The sequence below is a fragment of the Lutra lutra genome, chromosome 10 (assembly GCF_902655055.1).
Source record: "Lutra lutra chromosome 10, mLutLut1.2, whole genome shotgun sequence".
Taxonomy (NCBI): Eukaryota; Metazoa; Chordata; class Mammalia; order Carnivora; family Mustelidae; genus Lutra; species Lutra lutra.
In genome coordinates, this window is record NC_062287.1 from 52,352,324 (window position 1) to 52,378,665 (window position 26,342).

General features: G+C 38.9%; 1 protein-coding gene and 1 pseudogene across 1 annotated transcript in view; one reads left to right on the forward strand and one right to left on the reverse strand.

The window, feature by feature from the left end:
* GAB2 (GRB2 associated binding protein 2) overlaps positions 1-26,342 on the forward strand; it is a 189,832-nt gene that overhangs the window by 116,702 nt on the left and 46,788 nt on the right. Inside the window, exon 2 of the mRNA XM_047691230.1 lies at positions 18,486-18,786. Coding sequence (XP_047547186.1) covers positions 18,486-18,786 — 301 coding nt within the window. The remainder of the gene's footprint in view (positions 1-18,485; positions 18,787-26,342) is intronic.
* On the reverse strand, positions 9,227-15,626 carry LOC125078544 (60S ribosomal protein L4-like; annotated as a pseudogene).

The window sequence follows — 26,342 nt, forward strand, 5'->3', positions numbered from 1 at the left end:
TTTTGTTCCTGCAACAATGCAAACTCATAAATTACTTGAAAGAAATGGTTAGATCTTGCCTCTTCTCTCTATCCGTCAAAACACTGAGCAGAATTTGTGCTTGTTTTCCTGAATACTGTAAAAGGAGCTTGTTGATTTGGCATAAGCAGTGAAGTAGCAGGAAGAACTGAGTGGAAGTAGATGATTTTGAGCCTGAGACACTGGAAGAATAATCATACCTTTGACCAAAAGAGGCAGAACATAGAGGAATCACTGATGTGTGATACAGGGCATAAAGAAGGAAAAAAAATTGCTGGCTTCTTAATGAAGACCAAGTAGAAAGAACAGTGAGTGGGAAATGTGGGGATCTTCTATAGTGAGAACTCTCTTGCCCATTTCATGATCTTGGAGTCTCCTTGGACTGCTTTAGACTCAAGAGCTATGTACTTGCCCCTATCATGGCAAGATTTTTTTAACTTACTTTTTTAAGTATTTTTAAATTTTTTTAAAAAACTTTTTAAAACTTATTTTTTTAAATAGATTTTTATTTATTTTTATTTTTTTTTAAGATTTTATTTATTCATTTGACAGACATAGATCGCAAGTAGGCAGAGAGGCAGGCAGAGAGAGGGGGGAAGCAGGCTCCCCACTGAGCAGAGAGCTCAATGCAGGGCTCGATCCCAGGACCCTGAGATCACGACCTGAGCCCAAGGCAGAGGCTTAACCCACTGAGCCACCCAAGTGCCCCTAAATAGATTTTTAAACTTACTTATTACCCTATGTACTAATATTAGTTTTATATTTTCCCTATTTTGTATATGTGGTTATTGAGGCTTAGGAAAGTTTAAAAAAAATTGTGCAAGTGTATAGAGCGAGAACTAGTACTCTAGTTTGGGTCTTTTCCCTCTGATCTGAAGCTTTTCTCTTCCCACTCTGCAGTATCTCCCTCATTCTGCTCTCCTCTTTTCTCTGTATTTGTGACACTTTCTTTGAGTTTTCATTGATTTAAATTAATAGTGTTTCTTCTGCCTGGCTGGGTTACACCAGGAATTAGGCAGAATGGGATATCCTTTAAATCTTCATATTGTCTACTTGACATTTTTAAGTGACTTACTGTAGCTTATTATTGAAAATGGGAAAAACAGTTTCATGATGAGATGTTTAAGCCTAAATATGTATACTTGTGTTTTAATGAAATTTAGCTATTTTGTGTAACTCTATAAATAAGAGTACTCATGCACCAAAGGAAGGCCTTGTGTGAGGATCTGGGGAAGAGAAAGACCAGATCCTCTCTTCTGAAAGAGCTCTAGATGTTGGAACCTTGGGTGAAGGATGATCAAAAATGGTAACATTTTTGGTAGCACTGAAATATAAGCAAAACTTTCGAGAATTTAGAAAAGAAGGAAGATTAGGAGGCTTTTCAGATCAGAGGAAATTGGGAGTGTGGAGGTAGAGAAGTATGTTTAGGAAACAGTGAACATTCAACTTGGTTTGAGCAGTTACAGTGTGTGCATAGATATATAAATGTATGTGTGTATATAACGAAGTAGAAATAAAGCAGTAGACATGAGATGGAAAAGTAGGTTTGAGCTAAATTGTAAAGGCCCCAAAACTAAGCCACAGAACCCAAGAGTGCATCAACAGATGGAATGGATAAACACAATGTGACATATACACACGACAGAATATTATTCAGCCTTAAAAGGGGAGGAAGTTCTGACACATGCTACAACATGGATTAACATTCAAGACTTCATGCTAAGTGAAATAAGCCAGCCACAAAGGGCAAATATTATACGATTCCACCTATATGAGTAGTTAAATTCATAGAGACAGAGAGTTTAGTGGTGGTTTTTAGGAACTTGATAGAGTGGGGAATAGGGAGTTAGTGTTTAATGGACCCAGAATTTCAGTTGGGGAAGATGAAAGAGTTCTGGGGAAGGATGAGGTTGATGGCTCTCCAACACTGTGAATGTACTTGATGCCACACTTGGAGTAGTTAAAATGGTAAATTTTATGTTCAGCATATTTTACCACATTGAAAATAAATTTTATTTTTTTTTAAAGATTTTATTTATTAATTTGACAGACAGAGATCACAAGTAGGCAGAGAGGCAGGCAGAGAGAGAGGAGGAAGCAGGCTCCCCACTGAGCAGAGAGCCTGATGTGGGGCTTGATCCCAGGACGCTGGGATCATGACCTGAGCCGAAGGCAGAGGCTTTAACTCACTGAGCCACCCAGGCACCCCGAAAATAAATTTTAAATTTTTTAATTAAGAAAGCCCGTAAGCTGCAAGTTGGTGCAGCCACTTTGGAGAACAGTGTGGAGATTCCTTAAGAAATTAAAAATAGATCTTCCCTATGACCCTGCAATTGCACTACTAGGTATTTACCCCAAAGACACAGATGTAGTGAAAAGAAGGGCCATCTGTACCCCAATGTTTATAGCATCAATGGCCACGGTCACCAAACTGTGGAAAGAACCAAGATGCCCTTCAACGGACGAATGGATAAGGAAGATGTGGTCCATATACACTATGGAGTATTATGCCTCCATCAGAAAGGATGAATACCCAACTTTTGTAGCAACATGGACGGGACTGGAAGAGATTATTCTGAGTGAAATAAGTCAAGCAGAGAGAGTCAATTATCATATGGTTTCACTTATTTGTGGAGCATAACAAATAACGGAGGACATAGGGAAATGGAGAGGAGAAGGGAGTTGAGGGAAATTGGAAGGGGAGGTGAACCATGAGCAACTATGGACTATGAAAAACAATCGAGGGTTTTGAAGGGGCGGGGGGTGGGAGGTTGGGGGAACCAGGTGGTGGGTATTAAGGAGGGCATGTATTGCATGGAGCACTGGGTGTGGTGCAAAAACAATGAGTTCTGGTATGCTGAAAAGAAATTAAAAAAAAAAAAAAAACGTAAGCTATAGAAATTGGACTTTGCTGTGCAGATGATGGAGAATCATCAAAATTTTGGAGAGTGGAAGCAGTAACATGACCAGAATTTTGCTCTGATTGAACTGGAAGATTAAACAGAATGCATTGGTAAGTATTTAATTAGGACAACTGGTTAGGAAACTATGACAAGAACCCAGACTGTACACATTAAGAACTTAAATAGAAAAGCAAGCATGATATGGTACCTGTAGTTTGGTGGATATATGTACATAATTACTAGGAGTAGAATTCTGGGGTCCTGGGGTGTATGTTCAGCTTTAGTAGAACTGCCATAGTTTCCCAACGTGTTTCTACCAATTTACACTCTTGCCAAGAGGGTATGAGAGTTTCTATTTCTCCATATTCTTCCCAGTGCTTATGATTATCAGTCCTTGTTGTTATAACCATTCTAGTAGTTGTGTCCTGGTGTTAATTTGCATTTTCTGAATTACTAATGAAATCAAGATCTTTTTATATGCTTATTGCCTTTTGGAAGTCTTGTGTATAGTGGCTATTCAGATCGTTTGCCAATTTTTCTAACAAGTGGTCTTTCTCTTGCTAATATATAGGAGGTTGGAGATTTTATATATATATATATATTTTTCCCCCTGAGTATAAGCTCTTCATTGGGTATATGTAAGATACTGTAAGTATCTTCCCTTACTTGGCATTTCATCCCCTTGGTGGGACCAGACACTACTTTTAATGTAGTACCATTGATTACTTTTTCTCTTGTATTAGTAACTTTTGAGTACTCAAGAAAACTTTGCCTACCCCAAACTCATGAAGACATTTTCCTCTAAATGCTTTATTCCTGTATCTTTCACATTTGGATTTTTAATGATCTGAAATTAGTTTTCACTTATGGCATGAAATAAGGATAAGGAATCTTTCCCTAGGGTGCCTGGGTGGCTCAGTTGGTTAAGCGATGGCCTTGGGCTCAGGTCATGATCCTAGGATCCTGGAATCGAGCCCCACATCAGGCTCCCTGCTCAGTGGGGAGCCTGCTTCTCCCTCTCCTTCTGCTGCTCTGCCTGTTTGTGCTATCTTGCTCTCTCTGTCAAATAAATAAATAAAATCTTAAAGAAAAAAAAAAAGAATATTTCCCTGTAGCTATCAAATGACCTGTCAGCATTTTTTTAAAAAATTATTCTTTTCTCTATAGCAGTATCACCTTTTTTCATAAATCTAGTGATGGAGTATGTATGGGTCTGTTTCTGGATTCTTCTGTTGCCTTTGCCTATTAGTCTCTCTTTTAGGCTCTCTTTTAGTCTTCTAAATAGGCTTCCTCTCAGTGGTTACCTTTGTTATACCCACCTAGCCCTGGAAATGGAAACTAGCATGTATTCATTATTTACTGCAGCATAACAAATGGTTTAAAACTTATTGGCTTAAAGCAACAATAAATATTTAATATTTTGTATGGTTTCTCTGGGTCAGGAATTCTGGAGACTTTGACTTTTGGTGGATTTGGCTGAAGCTCTGTCATGAAATTGCAATTAGAGAGTTGCCTACAGCTGCAGGCATCTGAAGACTTGACTGGAGCTAAAGTATGTGCTTCTAAGAAGGGCCCATTCACATGGCTGGCAGGAGGCCAAAGTTCCTCACCAGGGACCCTCCTCTTCAGTACTGCTTGAGTTTCCTTACAACATGACAGCTGATTCAAAGGAGAACAGGAAAGAAGCTGCCGTGTCTTTAACTACTTAGCCTTCAAAGTTAACACACTGTCATTTATGTAATATCCTGTTGGTCATCCTTCCTTATTCAGCATGGGAAGGGGACCACATAAGGCTGTACTAGGAAGTGAGACTCACTGGGGTCTATCTTGGAGACTGGTTATTACACAGAAAAGCAAGAGAAGATAGCTGGCATCTTGTGTATATTTTTATTGTCTACCTGGGAACTTTTATTCTCTAAGGCCAAAAATCTTTCCTTGTTTTTACAGTACAAGAATCCCTAGAGCTGGTATGTAGTTGGGAAGGTTGAGAAATACCAGTGACTCTTTGTCTGCTCCATTTTGTGTCCTGCTGCTCAGAAGGCTGAACTCTGAAGTTCATTCATATTTTCACACTGTGATTTCCTAAGGTCCTCTCCCCATCCCAAAGTGGTAAAGACTGAGGACAGCTGGATCTGGTCATAGTTATCAGCCAGCTATTAACCACCTTTCTCTCCATGATGTTTATTTTTCTTCTCTGAGAAACAGTCATTTCCTCCTTATGATTTATTCAAATACATTTCCTATCTATGAACATTCTTTTTTTTTTTTAAGATTTTATTTATTTTAGAGAGTGAACACAAGTGGAAAGAGCAGAGGGAGAGGGAGAGAGAATCTCAAGCAGACTTTGCACTGAGTGCAGAGCCTGACCCGGGGATCAGTCCCATGGTCCTGAGATCATGACCTGAGCTGAAACCAAGAGTGGGACCCTTAAACAACTGACTGCACCACCCAGGCAAACCCTTCCCCTCACAATCTATGAACATTCTAATTCTCTTATGGAGCAGTTTCCTCTTAAACTTTATTTTGAGTTGACTTTAGTTTCATAGGTAGTTGTAAAAATAATACAGACAGCCTATATACCTTCTATAGTGTCCCCGCAGTGGTAACATCTTCTAAAACTATATTACAACAAGAATGCTGGTATTGATATGGTCAAAATCCAGAACACTTTCATCACCATATGAATCTCTCATACAGCCCTTTTATAGCCATACTCACATCTGTCCCACTCTAAGTCCCTCCTTAACTACTGACAACCGTTAATCTGTCTGTTCCTAAATTCTGCCATTTCAAGAATGGTAGGTTAGTGCAGTTGTGCAGTATGTAGTCTTTTGGGGATTGGCTTTGTTGTCCTAGCATAACTCTCTCAAGATGCATTCAAGATTTTTTGTGTGTCAGTACTTTGTTTTTGTTTTGTTTTTTTAAATTGCTGAGTAGTATTCTATGATAGAGATATATCACAGTTTACTTAGCCATTCACCCACTGAAGAACACTCAGATTGTTCCAATTTGGAGCTATTATAAATAAAATTTAAACATTCCTGTACAAGTCTTTGTATGAAAGAAATCTTTATTTATCTGGAATAAATACCAGGAGAGCAATTGCTGAGGTATATAGTAGTTGCATGTTTTTTAAGAAATGGCCAAAGTTGGGGTACCTGGGTGGCTCAGTCAGTTAAACATCGACTCTTGATTTCAGCTCAGGTCATGATCTCAAGGTCGTGAGATCGAGCAGTGGGTCAAGAGAGCCCCCCCCCCAAAAAAAATGAACAACAAAAATAACAAAAAAGGCCGAATTGTTTTCCAGGGTGGCTATATCATTTTAGATTATTACCAACAATGTTTGAGTGACCCATTTTCTCTGCCTCATCACCAGCATTTTGTGTTGTTACAACGTTTATTTTAACCATTCTGATAAGTCTGTGATAATACCTCAGTGTGTTTTAGTTTGTGTTTCCAGAATGGCTAAAGCTATTGAGCATCTTCGGGTGTGCTTATTTGCCATCTGTATATTCTCTTCAGTGAAATGTCTTTTCATGTCTTTTGCCCTTATCTTAATTGGATTGCTTCCCTCTTTTAACTGTTGAGTGTTGAGAGTTCTTTATATGTTCTAAACACTATTCTTTGTTGAATATGTGGTTTGCAAATACTTTCTCCCACTCTACAGCTTGTCTTTTTACCTTTTTAAAATTTTTATTATTTAAGTATACTTGATATATAATGTTATTAGTTTGAGGTGGACAACATAGTGATTTGACAGTTCTATACACTCTGCAGTGTTCATCATGATAGTGTTACCATCTGTCATTATACAACATTATTACAGTATTATTGACTATATTCCCTATGCTATATTTTCATCTCTGTGACTTATTTTATGACTGGGAGTTTATACCTCTTTATTCCCTTCAGCTATTTCATGCATTCTCCCCAATCCCCTCCCCTCTAGCAACTACCAGTTTTTTCTCTACATTTATGAGTCTGTTTCTGGTTTGTTGTTGTTGTTTGCTTGTTTTGATTTTTAGATTCCACCAGTAAGTGAAATCATATGGTGTTTGTCTTTCTCTGACTAACTTATTTCACTTAGCATAATACTATCTAGGTCCACACATGTTGTCACAAATGGCAAGATCTCACTCTTTTAATGGGTAAGTGACATCCATGGGCGGGAGGAGGTGTCTGTGGGTGTGTATACCACATCTTCTTTATTCATTCATCTGTGGATAGACATTTGAATTGTTTCCATATCTTGGCTATTGTAAATCATGCTGAAATGACTATAGACGTGCATATATCTTTTAAAATAAGTGTTTTTAGGGATTTGGGGGGGTATAAATACCCAGGAGTGGAATTACCAGATCATATGGTATTTCTGTTTTTAAGTTTTTGAGTAATTGCCATACTGTTTTCCACAGTGATTGCACCAATTTACATCTTCACCAACCTTTGTGCACAAGGATTCATTTGCATTTCACCAACCATTGTGCGCAAGTGTTCCCTTTTCTCTGCATCCTCACCAACACTTGTTATTTCTTTTTAATAATAGCCATTCAGACTGGTGTGAGGTGATAGCTCATTGTGGTTTTGATTTGCATTTTCCTGATGATTAGTGATATTGAGCATCTTTTCATTTGTCTGTTAGCTGTTTGTATGTCTTCTTTGGGATGTGTACTCAAGCCCTCTGCCCATTCTATAATTCAATTTTTTATTTTTTGCCATTAAGTTGTGTAAGTTCTTTATATACTTTTTATATAACCCTTTATCAGATAAATCATTTGCAAATATCTTCTCCCACCCAGTAGGTTGCTTTTTTGTTTTGTTGGTGGTTTTCTTAACTATGCAAAAGCTTTTTATTTTGGTATAGTCCCACTTGTTTATTTTTGCTTTTGTTTCCCTTGTCTGAGGAAAAATATCCATAAATATATTGCTGAAGCTGATGTTCAAAAGACTACTACCTATGTTTTCATTTAGGAGTTTTATGGTTTCAGGTCTCATATTTAGGACTTTAACCCATTTTGAGTTAATTTTTGTGTGTGGTTTAAGAAATTTCATTCTTTTGCAGTTAGCTGTCCAGTTCTCCCAACACCATTGATGAGAATGTCTTTTCTCCATTGTATAATCTTGCTAGCTTTGTCATAGATTAATTGACCTTATAAGCATGAGTATTTTGGGGGGGCTCCCTATCCTATTTGATTGATCTTTGTGTTTATTTTTGTGCCGGTACCATACTGTTTTGATTAATATAGCTTTGTAGTATATCTTGATATCTGAGATGGTGATGCCTCCAACTTTGTTCTTTCTCAGCATTACTTTGACTATTCAGGGTCTTTTGTGGTAACATCCAAATTTTAGTATTATTTGTTCTAATTTTGTGAAAAATCCTTTTGGTATTTGGTAGGGACTGCATTGAATCTGTCATTTGCTTTGTGTAGTATGAACATTTTAACACTAATAATTTTTCCAGTTCATGAATATGATATAGCTTTCCATTTGTTTGTATCATCTTCAATTTCTTCCATTACCTTCTAATAGTTTTCAGAGTATAGGTCATTTGTCTCCTTGGTTAAATTTATTCCTATCTTTTTTTTTTTTTTTTGGTGCAATTGTAAATGGAGTTGTTTCTTAGTTTCTCTTTCTGCTACTTTATTATTCGTGCATAGAAACACAACAGATTTCTGTATATTAAATTTGCATCCTACAACTTTACTAAATTCATTTATCAGTTCTAATAATATTTTGGTAAATTCTTTAGGGTTTTCTATTTGTAGTATCATGTCATCTGCAAATAGTGCAACTTTTACTTCTTCCTTACCAGTTTGGATGCCTTTTATTTTTCTTCCTGCTTGCAGCTAACTAGGACTTCCAGTGCTATATTAAATAAAAGTGACAAGAGTGGATATCTGTGTCTTTTTCCTAATCTTAAAGGAAAAGCATTTACTTTTTCACCATTGAGTGTGATGCTAGATGTGGGTTTTTCATCTATGGCTTTTATTATGTGGCCATATGTTCCCTCTAAACCAACTTTGTTGAGAGTTTTTATCATGAATGGGTATTAAATTTTATTAGGTGCCTTTTCTGCATCTATTGAGATGATTATATGGTTTTTATCCTTCATTTTGTTAATGTGATATATCACATTGGTTGATTTGTGGATATTGAACCATCTTTGCATCCCTGGAATAAATCCCACTTGATTGTGGTGAATGATCCTTTTTTTTTTTTTTCTCACTGCCTTTGATCAGATCTTTATTAAAATTTGCTGTCCAAAATGATTTGACTTTTATGGAATAAACAAATTTAACTTTTTATGCAGCAAGCTTCTTTTCTTCCATGGTAGGTTTCTTTTCTGCAGGTTTCTTCTTCACTGCTGGTTTCTTGGTAGCAGCGGGCTTTTTTCCCACCAAGGGTTTCTTCTGCTTCTTAGCGCCAACAGCCTTCTTTCCTTTCTATCCTACCACAGTCTTCTTGCCTGGAACCCCCTTCTCCTATGCTTTAGCTTCTAATTTGCCTTATCCATCCAGAGTCTGTGATTCTTGGCCTGGCAAAGAATGGTGTTCTGGCACATGGACTTTGCGTTTAGGTGTAGCTTCAACACGATTCTCAGGTTTTTCGGTGGTTTCTTCTTCAGGACTCTGTGATGAATCTTCTTGCACAGTGCTCGGAGTGCTTTTTGGATCTCTGGGTTTTTCAAGATTCTGCAAAGGTCTGTATTAAGCATCTTGTGCATTGGAAGGTTATAGTTACTTTTGAGGGGAGGCAGGCTTATGCCAAGTGACATACTTGCAGATCATCTAACTTGCAGAAATGTGACACATGCCCATCAGGAGCAAGTTAAAAATTTTTCAGTTTGTTACATTAAGTAAAGTAATTCCAGGAATGTTTCCGAAGGCCTTGATGACTCCATTGTCCTCATTATAGATGGTGTAGAGTCCCCTGTGCTGAATACAATGATTGTTTCTTATTTTGCCTTTGCTAGCTCTCATTCACTGAGAGGCATAGACCTTTTTGATGCAATTCCAAGCTTTAATTTTCTTATGAAGTAAAACAGCCTCCTAGGTCTTCTTGCAGTCTTTAACTTTATCTTCAGCTCTCAAGAGAAGTTCAGGAACTTCGGCAATATGATGACTTTTAGACATGACCAGCACTGGTAAAGCAGAGGCAGCCCAGGAAGAGCCAATGGCATATCACTTCTGTGTTGTGTTCGCTCTGGAGTGCCAATAGCACCAGGTTTGCGTTGGTCCATACATGTGACACATATTTTCAAAAGCACTCTGGCCAGAATGGTAAGTGTCACCACCTCGAACTCTTGGAATTTGAACCACAGCTCTACCAGTACCCCAAGATTCAGCACTGGTTTGAATTCACTTACAGCATATGGCTATTTTTGTTTCTATACAAGTTGTTGTGAACAAAGTTCACAATATGAGGTCAAATGGGAGATTTGAACACAGCAGGCAAAGTTAAAATTTTTGCCTGATGACTCCCCCTTTTCACAGTACACTGATGTCAGTGGAGGAGCACACACTGTTGCAGGGAGAGGTGAGGGCCATGCTCCTCTCAACCTGTGGCTCCTATAGGAAAAGCATGAATGATCCTTTTAATGCATTGTTGAATTGGGTGTGTTGATATTTTGTTCACAGATTGTTCATCTGTGATATTGGCTTATAGTTTGGTTTTATTTTATAGTATCTTTTTCTGGTTTTAGTATCAGGGTAATGCTGGTCTTATAGAATGAATTTGGAAGCTTTCCTATCTCTTCTGCTTTTTGGAATAGTTTGAGACAAATAAGTATTTATTCTTCTTTAATATTTGGTAGAATTCATATATGAAGCCATTTTGGCTTGGATTATTAATTTGTTGGGAGTTGTCTTTTTATTATTACCAATTCACTTTTGTTACTAATAATTGAGCTATTCTAATTTTCTGTTTCTTCTTAATTTAGTTTTGGAGATTGTGTGTTTCTGGGAATCTATTTCTTGTAGGTCACAGGTTATCAGTTTGTTGGCATGTAATTTTCTATAGTATCTTATAATCTTTATGGTACTGTCTGGTACTGGTTGTAATTTCTCCTCCTTCATTTCTGGTTTTATTTGAGTCCTCTCTTGTTCTTTTTCTTGATGAGTCTTACTAAAAGTTTATCAGTTTCCTTTATCTTTTCAAAGAACCAACTCTTGATTTCATTGATATTTCCTACTTTTTTTTAGTCTTGACTTCAGTTATCTCTGCTGTGATCTTTATTATTTCCTTCCATTTACTAACCTTGGGCTTTGTTTGTTCTTCTTTTTCTAGTTCCTTTAAATGTAAAGTTAGATCATTTACATAAGATTTTTCTTGTTTCTTGAAGTAGACCTGTATCACTATAAGCTTCCCTCTTAGGACTGCTTTCATCATATCCCAAAGATCTTGGACCATTATGTTTTCATTTTTGTCTCTGTGTGTTTTTTTATTTCATTTTTTTATCTCTTTGTTAACCCATTGGTTATATAGTAGCATGTTGTTTAGCCTCCATATGTTTGTGGTTTTTCTAGTTTTGGGGGGTTTTTGTGTGTTTTTTAACAGATTAATATTTTATTTATTTATTTAGATTTTATTTGTTTATTTATCTGACAGAGAGAGAGAGAGAGAGAGAGAGCACAAGTACGCAGAGGGTGAGGGAGAAGCAGGCTCCCTAAGCAGGGAGCCTGATGTGGGGCTTGATCCCAGGACCCTGGGGTCATGACCTGAGCTGAAGAAAGATGATTAACTGACTGAGCCACCCAGGTGCCCCTCTAGTTTTTTTGTTTTTTGTTTTTAAGTAGATTCCACTCCCAGCATGGAGCCCAGTTCAGGCCCCAAACTCAACACCCTGATATTAAGACCTGAACTGAAATAAAGAGACACTTCATGAACTGAGCCACCCAAGCGCCCCTATTTTGTTTTGTATTGTAGTTGATGTCTAGTTTCCTGCTGTTGTGGTCAGAAAAGATACTTGATATGATTTCAATTTTCTAAAATTTACTGAGACTTTTTTTGTTGCCTGTCATGCAATTTTTCCTCAAGAATGTTCCATGGGTACTTGAAAAGAACGTTCATTCTGTTTTTTTGGTTTTTTTTTGTTTTTTTTGTTTTTTGATAGAATATTCTGCTATCTTTTAAGTCCTTCCGGGCTAATGTGTCATTCAAAGGCATTGTTTCTGTATTGATTTTCTCTCTACATGATCTATTTATTGATGAAGTCAGATGTTAAAGTCCCCTACCATTATTGTGTTATTGTCAGTTTCTCTCTTTACGTCTGTTACGGGTTGCTTTATGTGTTTAGGTGCTCCTCTATTGGGTGCATAGATATTTTCAATTGTTATATCTTCTTTTTGGATTGATCTCTTTATCATTATGTAATGCTCTTCTTTGTCCCTTATTACAGTCTTTATTTTAAAGTCTTTTACATCTGATACAAGTAATGACATCCTGGCTTTTTTTCACTTCCATTTGCATGGAGTATCTTTCTTCATCCCTTCACTGTCAGCCTATATGTGTCTTTTGTCCTCTTAACAAAGGCTTTTGCAGAGCAAAAGTGTTACATTTCATTGAAGTCTAATTTATAAGCTTGTCCTTTTATGGATTATGCTTTTGGTGTCAAGTCTAAGAACTCTTGCTTAGCTCTAGATCTGATTGATTTCCTTCACAGTTTTTTTTTCCCTAAATGTTTTATAGTTTTACATTTAAGTCCATGATTCATTTTGAGTTAGTTCTTGTATAAGAGGTGAGATTTAAATTGAGGCCCATTCACTTTTTATGGATTCCCAATTGCTTCAGCATTATTTATTGAAAAGACTGCCTTTCCTCCACTGAATTTCTTTTTCATCTTCATCAGCAATCAGTTGGGCATATTTGTGTGGGGCTGTTTCTGGGTTCTTTAACTTTGTTCTATGTGTGTGCTTCTGCCAGCACCACATAGTCTTGAGAACTGAAGGTATATAATAATTCTTGGAATCTAGTGAATTAACAACCCCCCTTTATCTTCCTTTTCAAAATTGTTTTAGCTGTTGCATTTTCTTTGCCTTCCCATACACATTTTAGAGTAATTTTGTCTACATCTATAAAAAAAACTCTTGCTGGGATTTTGATAGAAATTGTGTCAAATCTGAGCATCAGTTTGGTGAGATGTACTATGTTGAGTCTTCTAATCCATGAATATGGTACACTTCTCCATTTGTTTTGTTTTTTTCTTTCATCAACATTGTATAGCCATCAGCATACATGCCCTGTACATATTTTGTTACATTTATACCTATTTCATTTTTTAAAAACTATGAATGGCATTTTATTTTTATTTATATTTATTTAAACTATGAATGGCATTTTATTTTTATTTTTATTCACTGCTGGTATATATTAGCAAATTGATTTTTATATATTATCTTGTATCGTGTGACCTTGATGGGCTCACTTATTAGTTCCAGGAGTTTTTTGAGTACTTTTTCCTAAATTCCTTGGGATTTTCTACGTGGAAAATTATGTCATTGCAAAGAAGGACAATTTTTTTTCTTCCTTTATCATCTGTATGCCTTTTATATCTATTTCTTTATTGCCCTGACTATAATTTTCAGCAATGTGTTCAATAAGAGTGTTGTGAGTGAGCAGACATCCCTGCCTTACTCCTGATTTTAGGGGAAAAGCATTAGGTCTTTCAATACAAAGTATAATGTTGGTGTTGATCTTTTGTTGATGCTTTTTATCAAACTAGGGAAGCTCGCCCCTCTTCCTATTTTTTTTTGAGTTTTTATTATGAATAGTTGTCAAATTCTGTCAAATGCTTTTTACCCATATCAATTGATATGACCATGTCGTTTTTCTTTAGCCTGTTAACTTGGTGGATTACACTGATTGATTTTTGAATATTGAATTAGTTTTACATCCTTGGGACAAGCCCCACTTGGTTATCTTATATAATTCTTTTTATATCTTGCTGAATTCTCTTTGTCTTTTATATTCAAGTCCATCATCCATTTTAGCTTAATTTTTGTAAGAGATTTTGTATAGATAAAAGAACAGTCCTGAAAAAGCTTTCTTCTTAATACCATATTCAGGACTCATGTTCTCATGTTCTTCTTTCCTTATGTGTCTGTCATCCAACCGTAGATTTTTCATTTCTGTATCATGGACACTTTAAAGCTGAAGGTCCCAGATTTCCTTATAAATATTTATTAATGGCCAGTGTTCCTAACAGAATGAAGGGAACAAGATGCTAAAGAACTCACATCATAAAGAATCCACAGTATACCTTTATCTTTCTTAATCTCTTTGCTGTAATTCTCTTGCTGTTCTCCTTTCCTACTTCCTTCTGTGAACATTTATATATTTAAACTGCACTTATTAGTTTGAATAAGCTAATATATTTATGAGTAAAGAAAGTCAGCAGATCTTTGCTGAGTTCTCATATATGCCAAGCATTTTGCCAAGTAACTTTTGACTAAATAGGACCCTAGCATCAAGATGTTCGCAGCTTAAAGAAGAGGAAGGTATATAAACAGTTGAAATGCCAAAGAAAGCACAAGTTATTAAGGGAATATAAGACAGGAGCACTAGCTCTACCTGGGGAAGTTAGTAAAGGCCTTCCAGCAGTAGTGAGACAAGCTGGCCCTGAGAGTACATAGGAATTTTCTAGATAGGCAGTGAGGAGAAAGTCATTCTAGGAAGATGCAGTAGGTTGTGCAAAGACATCAAGTCATGCAATTATGTGGCATATTTGGAGAATAATATGTAATTTGTTAATAACCTATAGTGAGTTCTATGAGATCAGGAATTTTTGCTGTATCCTCAGCACCTAGAATAATCCCTATATCATTGTAAGCACTAAACAAATATCTGTTCAATGGATGAATGGAAAGGAGGAAGGAAAGAGGCGTAAATGAGGCCAGAGAGATAAGAAAGTTTCAGCAATAAAGACCCTTTCTTAGTAACATTTAGCAAATGTCTACCATAAAAATTCATAGAAGAATAGGAGATGTTGTTCATAATTTACTTGGAAAGAAACAACAAATACCAAAATATCTGTAATATGTTGCAAAAAATGACAGGTCATAAAAAGTGTATGAAGGTTCAGAGGAAGTAGAAGTCTGTTTCAGCTGACAGGATCAGAGAAGTTGTCATTGCAGCTAGACTTTTCAGAGTTGGTTATACTCGGTTCTCGGTTGTTTGATTTTTTTTTTTTTTTTAATGTGCATTGACTTGGAGAGAAAGTGGTGTGGCAGAAGAGGGATGTGAATTGGGGACTAGACCAGACAACCTTGCCTGCACTGTCATAAATTTATCGGCACTTGATGGGCCATCATTTATCTGCCTGCACCACTCCCTTGGAAGCAGAACCTGACAGGCTCCGATGTTATCTGTAGCAGACACCTTTTTCTTGTTTCAGAGGGTGTGTTGGTGTGTATTTATGCTTGCACCTGCACACCAGCGATTTGGAGATAGCTCTTTCTGCAGAGACAAGCACTGAAGGGGACACATGAACTGAAACACAAGCTAAACTATTGACAGTACATTTTTAAAATGCTCCTTGCTATGCACACACTTGTATATGCAGGCACCTGCTGCATGCACACACACACACACAAGCATACACAGAATTCTGTAGGCAGTGGCCTGGGCAAGATTTTAGGTCACTAAATAAATAGTGCTTATTTTTTTATTTCCCTCAGTTCTATCCTGTCTATACCTTTTCTTCATTTCAGTCTAAGGCTTATTAGGCACCAGTTATATCCCTATAACCTAGTAGATGCTGTAAGGAGTTCATGTAAGAAAAATGATTAGTTAATTAATCCAATACATATTCATTGGTAGCCAGCTATATGTCAGGCACTATTCTAAACACTGAAGGTGCAGCATGGAATAAAAAGAACCAATCCTTGCCCCAGTGTTTGCATTTTGGGAGGTAGAGACCGAAACTAAAAAAAAAAAAAAAAAAAGTGGTATTTTAGGTGGTATGAGAAGTAGTAAGACCACTATTGCAGAGTAAGGGAGAAAGAGAGTGTTAGGGTTGGGTGATCAGGAATGCCCCCCCACACACACACCCAGTAATAGAACATTTGAATAGAGACTTGAATGGAAGATGTCTGGGGGAGGAGTATTCCAGGCAGAGGGAACACCTAGAGCAAAGACCCTGAGGCAGAAGTATGGGGCCAATGTGGTGAGAGCAGAATGGCCAAGGTAGAGAGTAGCAGGAGATAGTGTAAAAGATGTAGGATGGGAGAAAGATGACCATTAAGTCAGACTCACTGGCCATTTTGCAGATTTTGGTTTTTACTCTGGGATGAAAGCTTTTGGGAATTTTGTGCAGAGAAGTGACATGATTTGATTTATATCAACTTCCATGTTGAGCCTCAGTTGCAGGATGAAAGGGTGGGAAAAGGAAGACCACAAAATGTTGGGCTAGACCAAGTGAGTAACAGTGGAGGTGCAAAGAGACCAAATTGTACTTGTATTTTGAGCTGTTCGAACCCATAGGATTTATTGTTGGATTAGAAGTGGAATGTGAAAGTAGTCAATGATGACTTGAAGATTTTTGGTCTGAGCACCTGGAAGGAGGAAGCTGCTGTGAACTGAGACAGGGAAGATTGCAGGAAGAATGGGCTTGGAGGATATGAAGAGTTTGGAGCACATTGGGTTTAAGATGCCTATTAGTGAAGAGTTAGATAGAAGACTCTGGAGTTCAATAGATGGGTCTTGGTGGGAGGAATAAATTTGGGAGTTGCAGCAAGTAGATGGTTAAGCTGTGATGTAGAGAGAGAAGAGAAAGAGTCTAAGAATTGAGTGTGGGAGCATTCCAACATTTAGATGTCAAGGAGATGAGAAGGAGCCAGCACTGGAGCCTGAAAAAGAGAGATCAGGGAGAATAGGGGATTTGAGGGTGAGTTCTGAGGCCAAGGGGAAAAGGTGCTTCAAAGAGGACAGAACAACCAGTATCAGGTGTTGCTGAGAGAGCAAGTAAAACCCAAAAGTGGCCTTAGACACCTTGATGTCTTTGAGACCTTTCTTGAGTTCTGTCAATGATAGGGGTGGGGCAGCCTGATTAGATAGCTTTCCAAAAAAGAATGGGAAGAGAGAAAACAAAAGACCCAGTAGTATAGAAAACTTTTTGAAGTTTTAGTGTAAAGTGAAGCAGAAAACTGGGCCAGAATTGGAGGGGAATGTGGGATCAAGTTAAGCTTTAAATTTTTTTTCCCAGGATGAGGAATGTTGGTGTCCTGATGGGAATGATCCTAGTAGGAAGGGAAAATGCAGTGATTCCAGAGAATGGGAGAATGATCCAGTGGTGTCCCCTTGTAGGTGAGAGGGGGTGCACAAATGGAAGGAAGTTGGCTTTAGATCAGATGAACTGTGCATGCTCCCCAGTAACAGGCTACTTTGCTGGAGAGGCAGGCTGGTGGGTAAATTTGGTGCTGGAACATGTGTAAATTCCCTTAATTGCTTATATTTTCTATGAAACAAAAAGAGTGAACATGCTGGAGATTTAAAGGAGAGAAGTTCAGAGACTGTTGCCAAAGAGCAAGAAAAAATCATAGATTAGGCAACTGTGGTAGGATTTGGGGGTGACTTGGAGGCCCCCTTGCAATACAGTAATCCAGTCCTTGGCATTTGTCGTGAGTCAGGGTTGTGTAGCAAGGGCTCTGGCTCTGCCAGGTGGCCATGGCAGGTAGTGGTGATGTTGATTCTCACTCTACACAGAAGCCAGCTCCAAAGTAGGAAGTGACTTAACCTGCAGATCACACCGCAAGTCAGTGGTTAAACGTAGACTCGCCCCAAAGTGCCATTACATGTAACATCTTTTTACCACTTTGTAATGGTGTCTGCTCACAAATGGCGCAGGCTTGTTGAAGAGATGGAATGTAGAAGACAGCATAATATGTAATCAAGTGTTAAATTCTATCGTGTGGCGTGATACAAGGAGTTTATTCAGTAGTATGTGTTGAGGGCTTCATCCATGCAAGGCCCGATCGTAAGTACTCGGGCCATCGCAGTGAGCAAGAGAGCGAAAACAGTCCTGAAGTTCTGTGCTTCTGAGAAGTTGTAGAAGGCTTTCTGTGTGACTCTTCCAAGGCGTCATCATTTGGTAAAAAGCACAATGTACTAACAGTCTGGGAACTTGTTTTTCTGCTCCTTCCTGCATGTCACATTTCTTCAACTCATCATGCCTTTGTGGGGTCCCTGTCCATATACCAAGATGCTTTAGTTTTTGCAAGTTCCACCTGAATAAAAGTACTAGGGGTTTGAGTCTGTATTCTAACTAGGAGTAATTGCTTGGAAATGTTTTAGTCTCCATCTAACTTCTTGATCTAAAAAATGGGAATGCCACCTCTCATTTCATAGTGATAAGACCCTGTTTCCATAGTAAAATGTTGTACTAACATGCATTCTAAAATCATCCTCCAATTTTTAAACTCTGGGGAAGTATGAAAGAGAGCTGGGGCCATGTCCAGCCTGCAGGTGCAACAGTCCCCACCCTTAACCTAGTGCCCTCTGAACACCTGTGAGAGGCTTTGAAATTACTAATAACTTTTTCCCCTCTTCCTCCTCCTTCCTATTCAGGCCTGGAAGAAACGCTGGTTTATCCTGCGGAGTGGTCGGATGAGCGGTGACCCAGATGTTCTGGAATACTACAAGAATGATCACTCTAAGAAGCCCTTGAGGATCATCAACCTGAACTTCTGTGAGCAGGTGGATGCGGGCCTGACCTTCAACAAGAAGGAGCTGCAGGATAGTTTTGTGTTTGACATCAAGACCAGCGAGCGCACCTTTTATCTGGTGGCCGAGACGGAGGAGGACATGAATAAGTGGGTCCAGAGCATCTGCCAGATCTGTGGCTTCAATCAGGCTGAGGAGAGCACAGGTAGGAGGACTAACACGAACCTTTCTCCCGGGGAACAAGGTGCTTCCTGCAGAGGGTTTAGCTGTTGGGGCTACGGTGAAGGCCTTCAGATTCCCTAAGTAAGGACAGCAGCTCTCCTCTCTGCAGAGGAGTAAATGGCAAAGAGTTAAGAGTGTGAAGGGTTTGGCTGAAAACCAGAGGGTCCTAATTACATTCAGATGGGAACCGGAAATGTGTTGAGGTGATGATGAAGTTAAGGTACTTTGGGGTGTTTCTTCAGGTCCCTCAGCACCACCTCCTTTGTCAGCCCCGCACCTTTCCCCCCTTCCCTCTGCTTCCTAGTGCTCTGTGCTCTTACCTGACACTCAGCCCGTCGGGCAGCTCACACTGGGATCCCTGCTCTGGTCCACCTCTCTCTGCTCTAGCCCATCCACTTCAGACCATCCTGTGCAGTTACACTTGCCACGTTGTTTTGTCTGTTGGTTTGGGGTCCTCTGTGATTCTTGTTGATACGTAATCCAGTGTTCTTTTATATTCACATGGGAGGGGACAGGTAAAAGGTGGAAATACTGAGATATGTTTGGGTTTTGTTGACTTTCACAAAAGAGTAGCCCAACTTTGTATTGTTTAAGATTTATTTATTTGAGAGAGAGCGTGCGGGGAGTGTAAATGGAGAGAGGAGCAGAGGAAGAGGGAGAGAGAGCCCCAAGCAGATCCCTCCTCCAAGCACAGAACCCAACATGGGGCTTTGGGGCTCAACACGGGGCTTGACGTGGGGCTGATGCAGGGTTCATTGCAGGACTTGATCCCATGACCCCAGGATCATGGCCCAAGCCAAAACCAGGAGTCCCACATTTGACTGACTGAGCCACCCAGGCACTCTGGGTAGCCCAACTTTTTAAACTGAGTTTTTAAGTTACAGAAATGCTCTTTGATATTTGTTTGGGCTCATCTCCAACCTGGGGATGACTGAGAAGCAGATTTTTCTGAGGCAGGTGGAGAACCTCAATCAGTAGTTCTTTTTTTTTTTTTTTTTTAAGATTTTATTTATTTATTTGAGAGAGAGGCAGTGAGAGAGAGCATGAGCAAGGAGAAGGTCAGAGGGAGAAGCAGACTCCCCGTGGAGCTGGGAGCCCGATGCAGGACTCGATCCCAGGACTCCGGGATCACGACCTGAGCCGAAGGCAGTCGTCCAACCAACTGAGCCACCCAGGCGTCCCTCAATCAGTAGTTCTTAAAGTGGGTCACAAGACAGAATTAAAGAAGACAATTTTTTAAATGTTGATGTGAAGGATCTGTGCCAGATCAGTTAGCTAGGAATCTCGGGGTGGGACGTAGGCATGAGCGTCTTTTCACAGCTTCATCCTGAGTCACAAGGGTGTGAGGAACCCTTGCTTATTCCTTACGGCTGGGCGATAGTACATCTATAGAATTTTCTTTGTCCATTCGTGCATTAGTGGACCCAGGTTGCTGGCACATCTTGGCTACTATAAGTAATGCTGGAAAGGACATGGAGCTGTAGCTATCTCTCCAAGGTAATGATTGCAGTTCCTACAGATCTATACCCGAAGAAGAGTTGCTGGATCATATGGTAGTTCCATTTTTAATTTTTTGAGGACCCTCTATACCATTTTCCATACTGACTATACCAGTTTACATTCCTGCGAGCAGTGCACAAGGGTTCCCTTTTCTCTGCCTGCTTGCTAGCCCTTACCTCTTATCTTTTTAATAATAGCCAATAGGTGTGAGGTCATTGCTCATTGTGGTTTTGATTCCATTTACATTTCCCTGATGGTTAATGATGTTGTGCACCTTTTCAGGTAACTTGTTCATATGAATATCTTCCCTGGAAAAAATGTCTATTCAGATCCTATGACCATTTTTTAATTGGGTTATTTGTTCTTGTTTTTGCTACTGAGTGGTGGGAATTCCTTACATATTTTGGATATTAACTCCTCATCAGATATGTGGTTTGAAACTACATATTTTCTTCCATTTCTTTGGTTGCCTTTTCATCTTGTTACCTTTGCTGTGCATTTCTTTGGTTGCCTTTTCATCTTGTTACTTTTGCCCTGCAGAAGTTTTTAGATTAATGTAGTTCCATTTGTTTGTTTTTGTTTTTCTTGTTTGTGCTTTTGGTGTTATATCCAAAAAACTCATTGCCAAGACCAATGTCAAGGAATCTTTTTTTCTATGTTGTCTTTTAGGGTTTTGATGGTTTCAGGTGTTACCTTTAAACCTTTAATCCAATTCGCGTTAGTTTTTGTGAGTGGTATAAGAATGGGGTCCAGGGCGCCTGGGTGGCTCAGTGGGTTAGGCCGCTGCCTTCGGCTCAGGTCATGATCTCAGGGTCCTGGGATCGAGTCCCGCATCAGGCTCTCTGCTCAGCAGGGAGCCTGCTTCCCTCTCTCTCTCTGCCTGCCTCTCTGTCTACTTGTGATCTCTCTCTGTCAAATAAATAAATAAAATCTTTAAAAAAAAAAAAAAAGAATGGGGTCCAGTTTCCTTTTTTTTTTTGCACGTTAATACCCAGGTTTCCCAGCACCATTTTTTGAAGACACTATCTACTATCTTTTCCCCACTGAGTACTCTTAGCTCCCTTGTCAAATATTAGTTGACCATACATGTGGGGGGCTGTTGTATTCCATTGATTTTTATCTGTCTGTTTATGAAAACATAGTCAAGGGGAGCCTGGGTGGCTCAGTGGGTTAAGCCTCTGCCTTCGGCTCAGGTCATGATCTCAGGGTCCTGGGATCGAGCACCACATCAGCCTCTCTGCTCGCAGTGAACCTGCTTCCCCCTCTCTCTGCCTGCCTCTCTGCCTACTTGTGATCTCTCTCTCTCTCTCTCTCTGTCAAGTAAACAAATAAAATCTTTTTAAAAAAAAGAAAAAGAAAACATAGTAAAAAAAAAAAAAAAGGTCATACCATACTGTTTTGATTACTGCAGCTTTGTAATATAGTTTGAAATCAAGATGTGTGATGCTTCCAGATTTGTTCTTCTTTCTCAGGATTGCTTTGGCTATTTGGAATCTTTTGTAGTTCATATGAATTTTAGGATTGTTTTTTCTATTATTGTAAAAAATGCCATTAGAATCTTGATTGAGATTTCCGGGAATCTATAAGTGGCTTTGGGTAGTGTGGACATTTTAACAATGTTAATTCTTCCAGTCCATAAACATGATATATCTTTCTATTTATTTGTGTCAAAGTTCTTAATTTTTGAATGGGCTGCGTTTTCACTTTGCGCCAGGCTCTTTAAATTATGTAGTCTGTTAGGCCTGGGCTAGATGTCCTGTCCTAGGAATTCTGTGATTTTCTTCTTCCTTGCAGAAGGATTAGGAGTCCCCATTTTACCCTTAAAATCTTTGGTATAATCTTTGTTTCCTGTATGGAATTTCCTGTTTTCCCCAAATCTTTGTCATTTATAGGCTTCATGGGTTTTTTGTTTTTCTCTTTATTTTGTTCCTGATGAAGGAATAAAAAGCTCATTGCATGCAAAAGAGAAAAAAAACAAACAAAGAGAGGAAGAATAAAAAAGGAATCAAAAGAACAAGGTGGGGAAAACAAGACTACTCCCCCCAACCCAGTCTCAAATCTTTCATAAATGTGGGAGGTCCAGGGCACCTGGGTGAGCTCAGTGGGTTAAAGCCTCTGCCTTCAGCTCAGGTCATGATCTCAGGGTCCTGGGATGGAGCCCCACATCGGGCTCTCTGCTCCACGGGGAGCCTGCTTCCTCCTCTCTCTCTCTGCCTGCCTCTCTGCCTACTTGTGATCTCTGTCTGTCAAATAAATAAATAAAATCTTTAAAAAAAAAAATGTGGGAGGTCCAAAATATACCTCAACTTTTTAGAAAACAGGTATGCTTGGGCGGGGGGGAGGAAGTAATCAGAAAGCAAACTGCTTTTAAGTTTTATTTTAATTCCAGTATAGTAAACATACAGTGTTATATAAATTTCAGGTGTAAATATAGTGATCCAACAATACTATATATTACTCAGTGCTCATCGTAAGTGCACTCCTGAATCCCCATCACCGGTTTCACCCATCTGCCCCTCACTTGGGCTCTAGTAACCATCAGTTGGTTCTCTATAGTTAAGAGTCTGTTTCTTGATTTGTCTCTTTTTTTCCCTTGCTTATATGTTTCTTAAATTCTGTATATGAGTGAAAGCATATGGCATTTGTCTTTCTCTAACTTGTTTTTCACTTAGCATTATACCCTCTAGATCCATCCATGTTGTTACAAATGACAAGATCTCATTCCATTATAATATATATGAATATATTTATATTTATTTTTATATATGGAATTATATAGTCTGTATATATATGATGGAATATTCATATTCATATATATGTATATATATATACACACACACACATACATAAACACACACACACATACACATCATTCATCTATTGATGGACCCTTGGGCTCCTTCCATAAGTTGGGTATTGTAAATAATGCTGCTATAAACACAGGAGTGCATGTGTCTCTTTGTATTAGGGTTTTTGTATTTTGGCGGTAAATACCCAGTAGTGGGATTACTGGATCCTAGGGTAGTTCTGTTTTTAACTTTTTGAGGAAACTTCATGCCATTTTCCACCATGGATGCACCAGTTTGCATTCCCACCAAAAGTGCATGAGTGTTCCTTTTTCTCCATGTCCTCACCAACACTTGTTGTTTCTTGTGTTTTTTATTTTACCCATCCGACAGGTGCAAAGTGATAGCTCATTGTGGTTTTGATTTGCATTTCTCTGACGATGAGTGACGTTGAGCATCTTTTCATGTTGGCCATCTGGATAAATTCTTTGGAGAAATATCTGTTCATGTCTTCTGCCCATTCTTTTACTGGATTATTTGTTTTGGAGTGTTGAGTTGTATCAGTTGTTTATGTATTTTGGATACTAGCCCTTTATCAGATATGCCATTTGCAAATATTTTCTCCTGATTAGTAGTCTGCCTTTAGTTTAGTTTTTCTTTTTTAATTGTGTCCTTTGCTGTGCAGAGCATTTTATTTTGATGATGTCCCAATAGTTTATTTTTACTTTTGTTTCCCTTGGCCTTAAGAGACATATCTAGAAAAAAGTTGCTATAGCCAATGTCAGAGAAATTACTGCCTGTGTTCTGTTCTAGGACTTTTAGGGTTTCAGGTCTCACATTTAGGTCTGCAATTCATTTTGAGTTTATTTTTGTGGATGATGCAAGAAAGTGGTCCAGTTTTACTCTTTTTGCATGTAACTGTCCAGTTTTCCCCAATACCATTTGTTGAAGAGATTGTGTTTTTCCCATTACATATTCTTTCTTCCTTTTTCAAAGGTTAATTGACCATATAATTGGGGGTTTATTTCTGGGTTTTCTGTTCTGTTCCATTGATCTATATGAGCAAATTGCTTTTTTTATTTTTTTAATAATTTTTTTATTATGTTAGCCACTATACATCAATAGGTTTTTTTTGTTTTTTTTTTTTTAGATTTTTTTTTTTTATTTATTTATTTGACAGACAGAGATTACAAGTAAGCAGAGAGGCAGGCAGAGAGAGAGAAGGAAGCAGGCTCCCCGCTGAGCAGAGAGCCCGATGCGGGGCTCGATCCCAGGACCCTGGGATCATGACCTGAGCCGAAGGCAGAGGCTTTAACCCACTGAGCCACCCAGGCGCCCCACATCAATAGTTTTTGATGTAGTGTTCCGTGATTCACTGTGTGTAACACTCAGTGCTCCATGCAATACGTGCTCTCCTTAATACCCACCACCAGCAAATTGCTTTTAATTAAATTATTTCCTTGTGGGATTAGAGGTGTTCCAACTGAGAGAAATATCCTTGAGATGTAACAAAAATTACTCTTGGTGCAAATATATTTTTAATCACATATTTAAAAAGTAATTAATGTCTGAATCCTTAATTTTACTGTATAGGATTTAAGTACAGTTCAAATACAAAGAGTGGAACCACACTATCTGGGCTTGCTTGCTTTGGTAGGAAGAGGCATTCACCCATTCATACTTTGTTTTCTCAGTTATTCATCCAGCAAAACTTTATGGAACATCTGTTTTGTGACAGTTCTTGTCTCAAACCCTGAGTCTACAAAGATGACCAGTAGGTTCCAGTGCTCAGAGATCATAGTCTAGTGGAAGGGACAGACCGCTAACAGGGAGTGCTGGGATAGAGGCATCACCATAGCCTGACCCCAGCCCGCACCCCACCAACTCACTGAGGGAGGGAAGGTTTTAAGGGCACGTGACAAAAAAATCAAGTCAGTATTTTTTCACCAGCTTTGTCTTTTAAAAAAATATATTGCCTTAAACCTTTGACTTCTTTTTTTAAAGGGGATTATTTTATTAGATGCCAGGTGTAAAAAATATATTGCCTTAAACCTTTGACTTCTTTTTTTAAGGGGATTATTTTATTAGATGCCAGGTGGTTTCATTACCAGAGCAAAGATGTTAGTTGTCTGTGACAGAAGGTTAGGATTCTTTGTGAGATCTTTCTGAGGGAGACAGTAGGCTTTTCTTCCCTCTCATAGGAGAATCTGGTGTGTTAAAAGATTCAGCCACATATAATGGGTTATGTTTTAATTTAGAGACTTTCTTAAAAATGGATTATATCTATAAAACCCTCAGATGAGGAATTTAAACTTAATCACCCAAATCAGTGGGGTTTTTTGAGCTGAGAGGATTAGAGGCAAAGCAGGAAGGAAATTAACACCTGACTACCTACTTTCGCTTATTTCATTTCATCACTTTTATCAACTATGCTCCCATTTTTTTCAAGTAAGGAGACTGAGTGTTTCTTCTTCCCTGCCTAGCACTCCAGGATGACAGCTCCTCTCTGTCCTCATGCCTGCTTCGGCAGGTTCACATGGGCTCCCCACCATCCTCTGTCCCTGAGCCTTCCTGAAAACAACACTGCTCTCCTTGTGCTGTAGCTTCCTGAGAACCAGCCAGTCTCTCGGGTGTCTGTGTCAGCGGCCACCTTATGTGGAAAGCACCCTGTACTGATGCCTAACCCTCAGTGGTCACAAAAGAAAGCAGTAGGAGCTATATATTCAGCATCTACTCTGTGTGAAGTAGGAGCTCTGCATAAATTTTCACTAAAAATTCATAGGAATCCTCTGCAGTAGGAGCAGTTTTGACTCAAAATACATAGCTTGAAAATGACAGAACTAGGAGCCTCCTCTAACCCAGGTCTGACTTTGTATTATAATACATGCTTTGTCTCTGACCTCTGGGGAATGCAAACATGTGCCAGCACCAAGCCCAGGCAATTTTGCCCCCTTGGTCCCTACAGTGTTGGACTGGAAGTGCTCTCTCATCCCCTCCACAGGGGGTCTTACAGCTGCTCAGGTTTACCTTCTTATCAACCCAGATGGCTCCAATTCTTCGGCTGACATATTCCAAGAATTTAGTAGCTTCTAGGGCTCTAAACCAGTCATCACACACCCCTGGCAATCTTGTAGGCTGGAGGTGAAGGAGGCCTGAGTTCGATCACAACTCTGGGATTATAGAAACAGGTCCCATGATTAAAGTCCCAGTGTCCTTTTGTTGACTAGAGCTAAAATTATCTTCTCACCCAGTG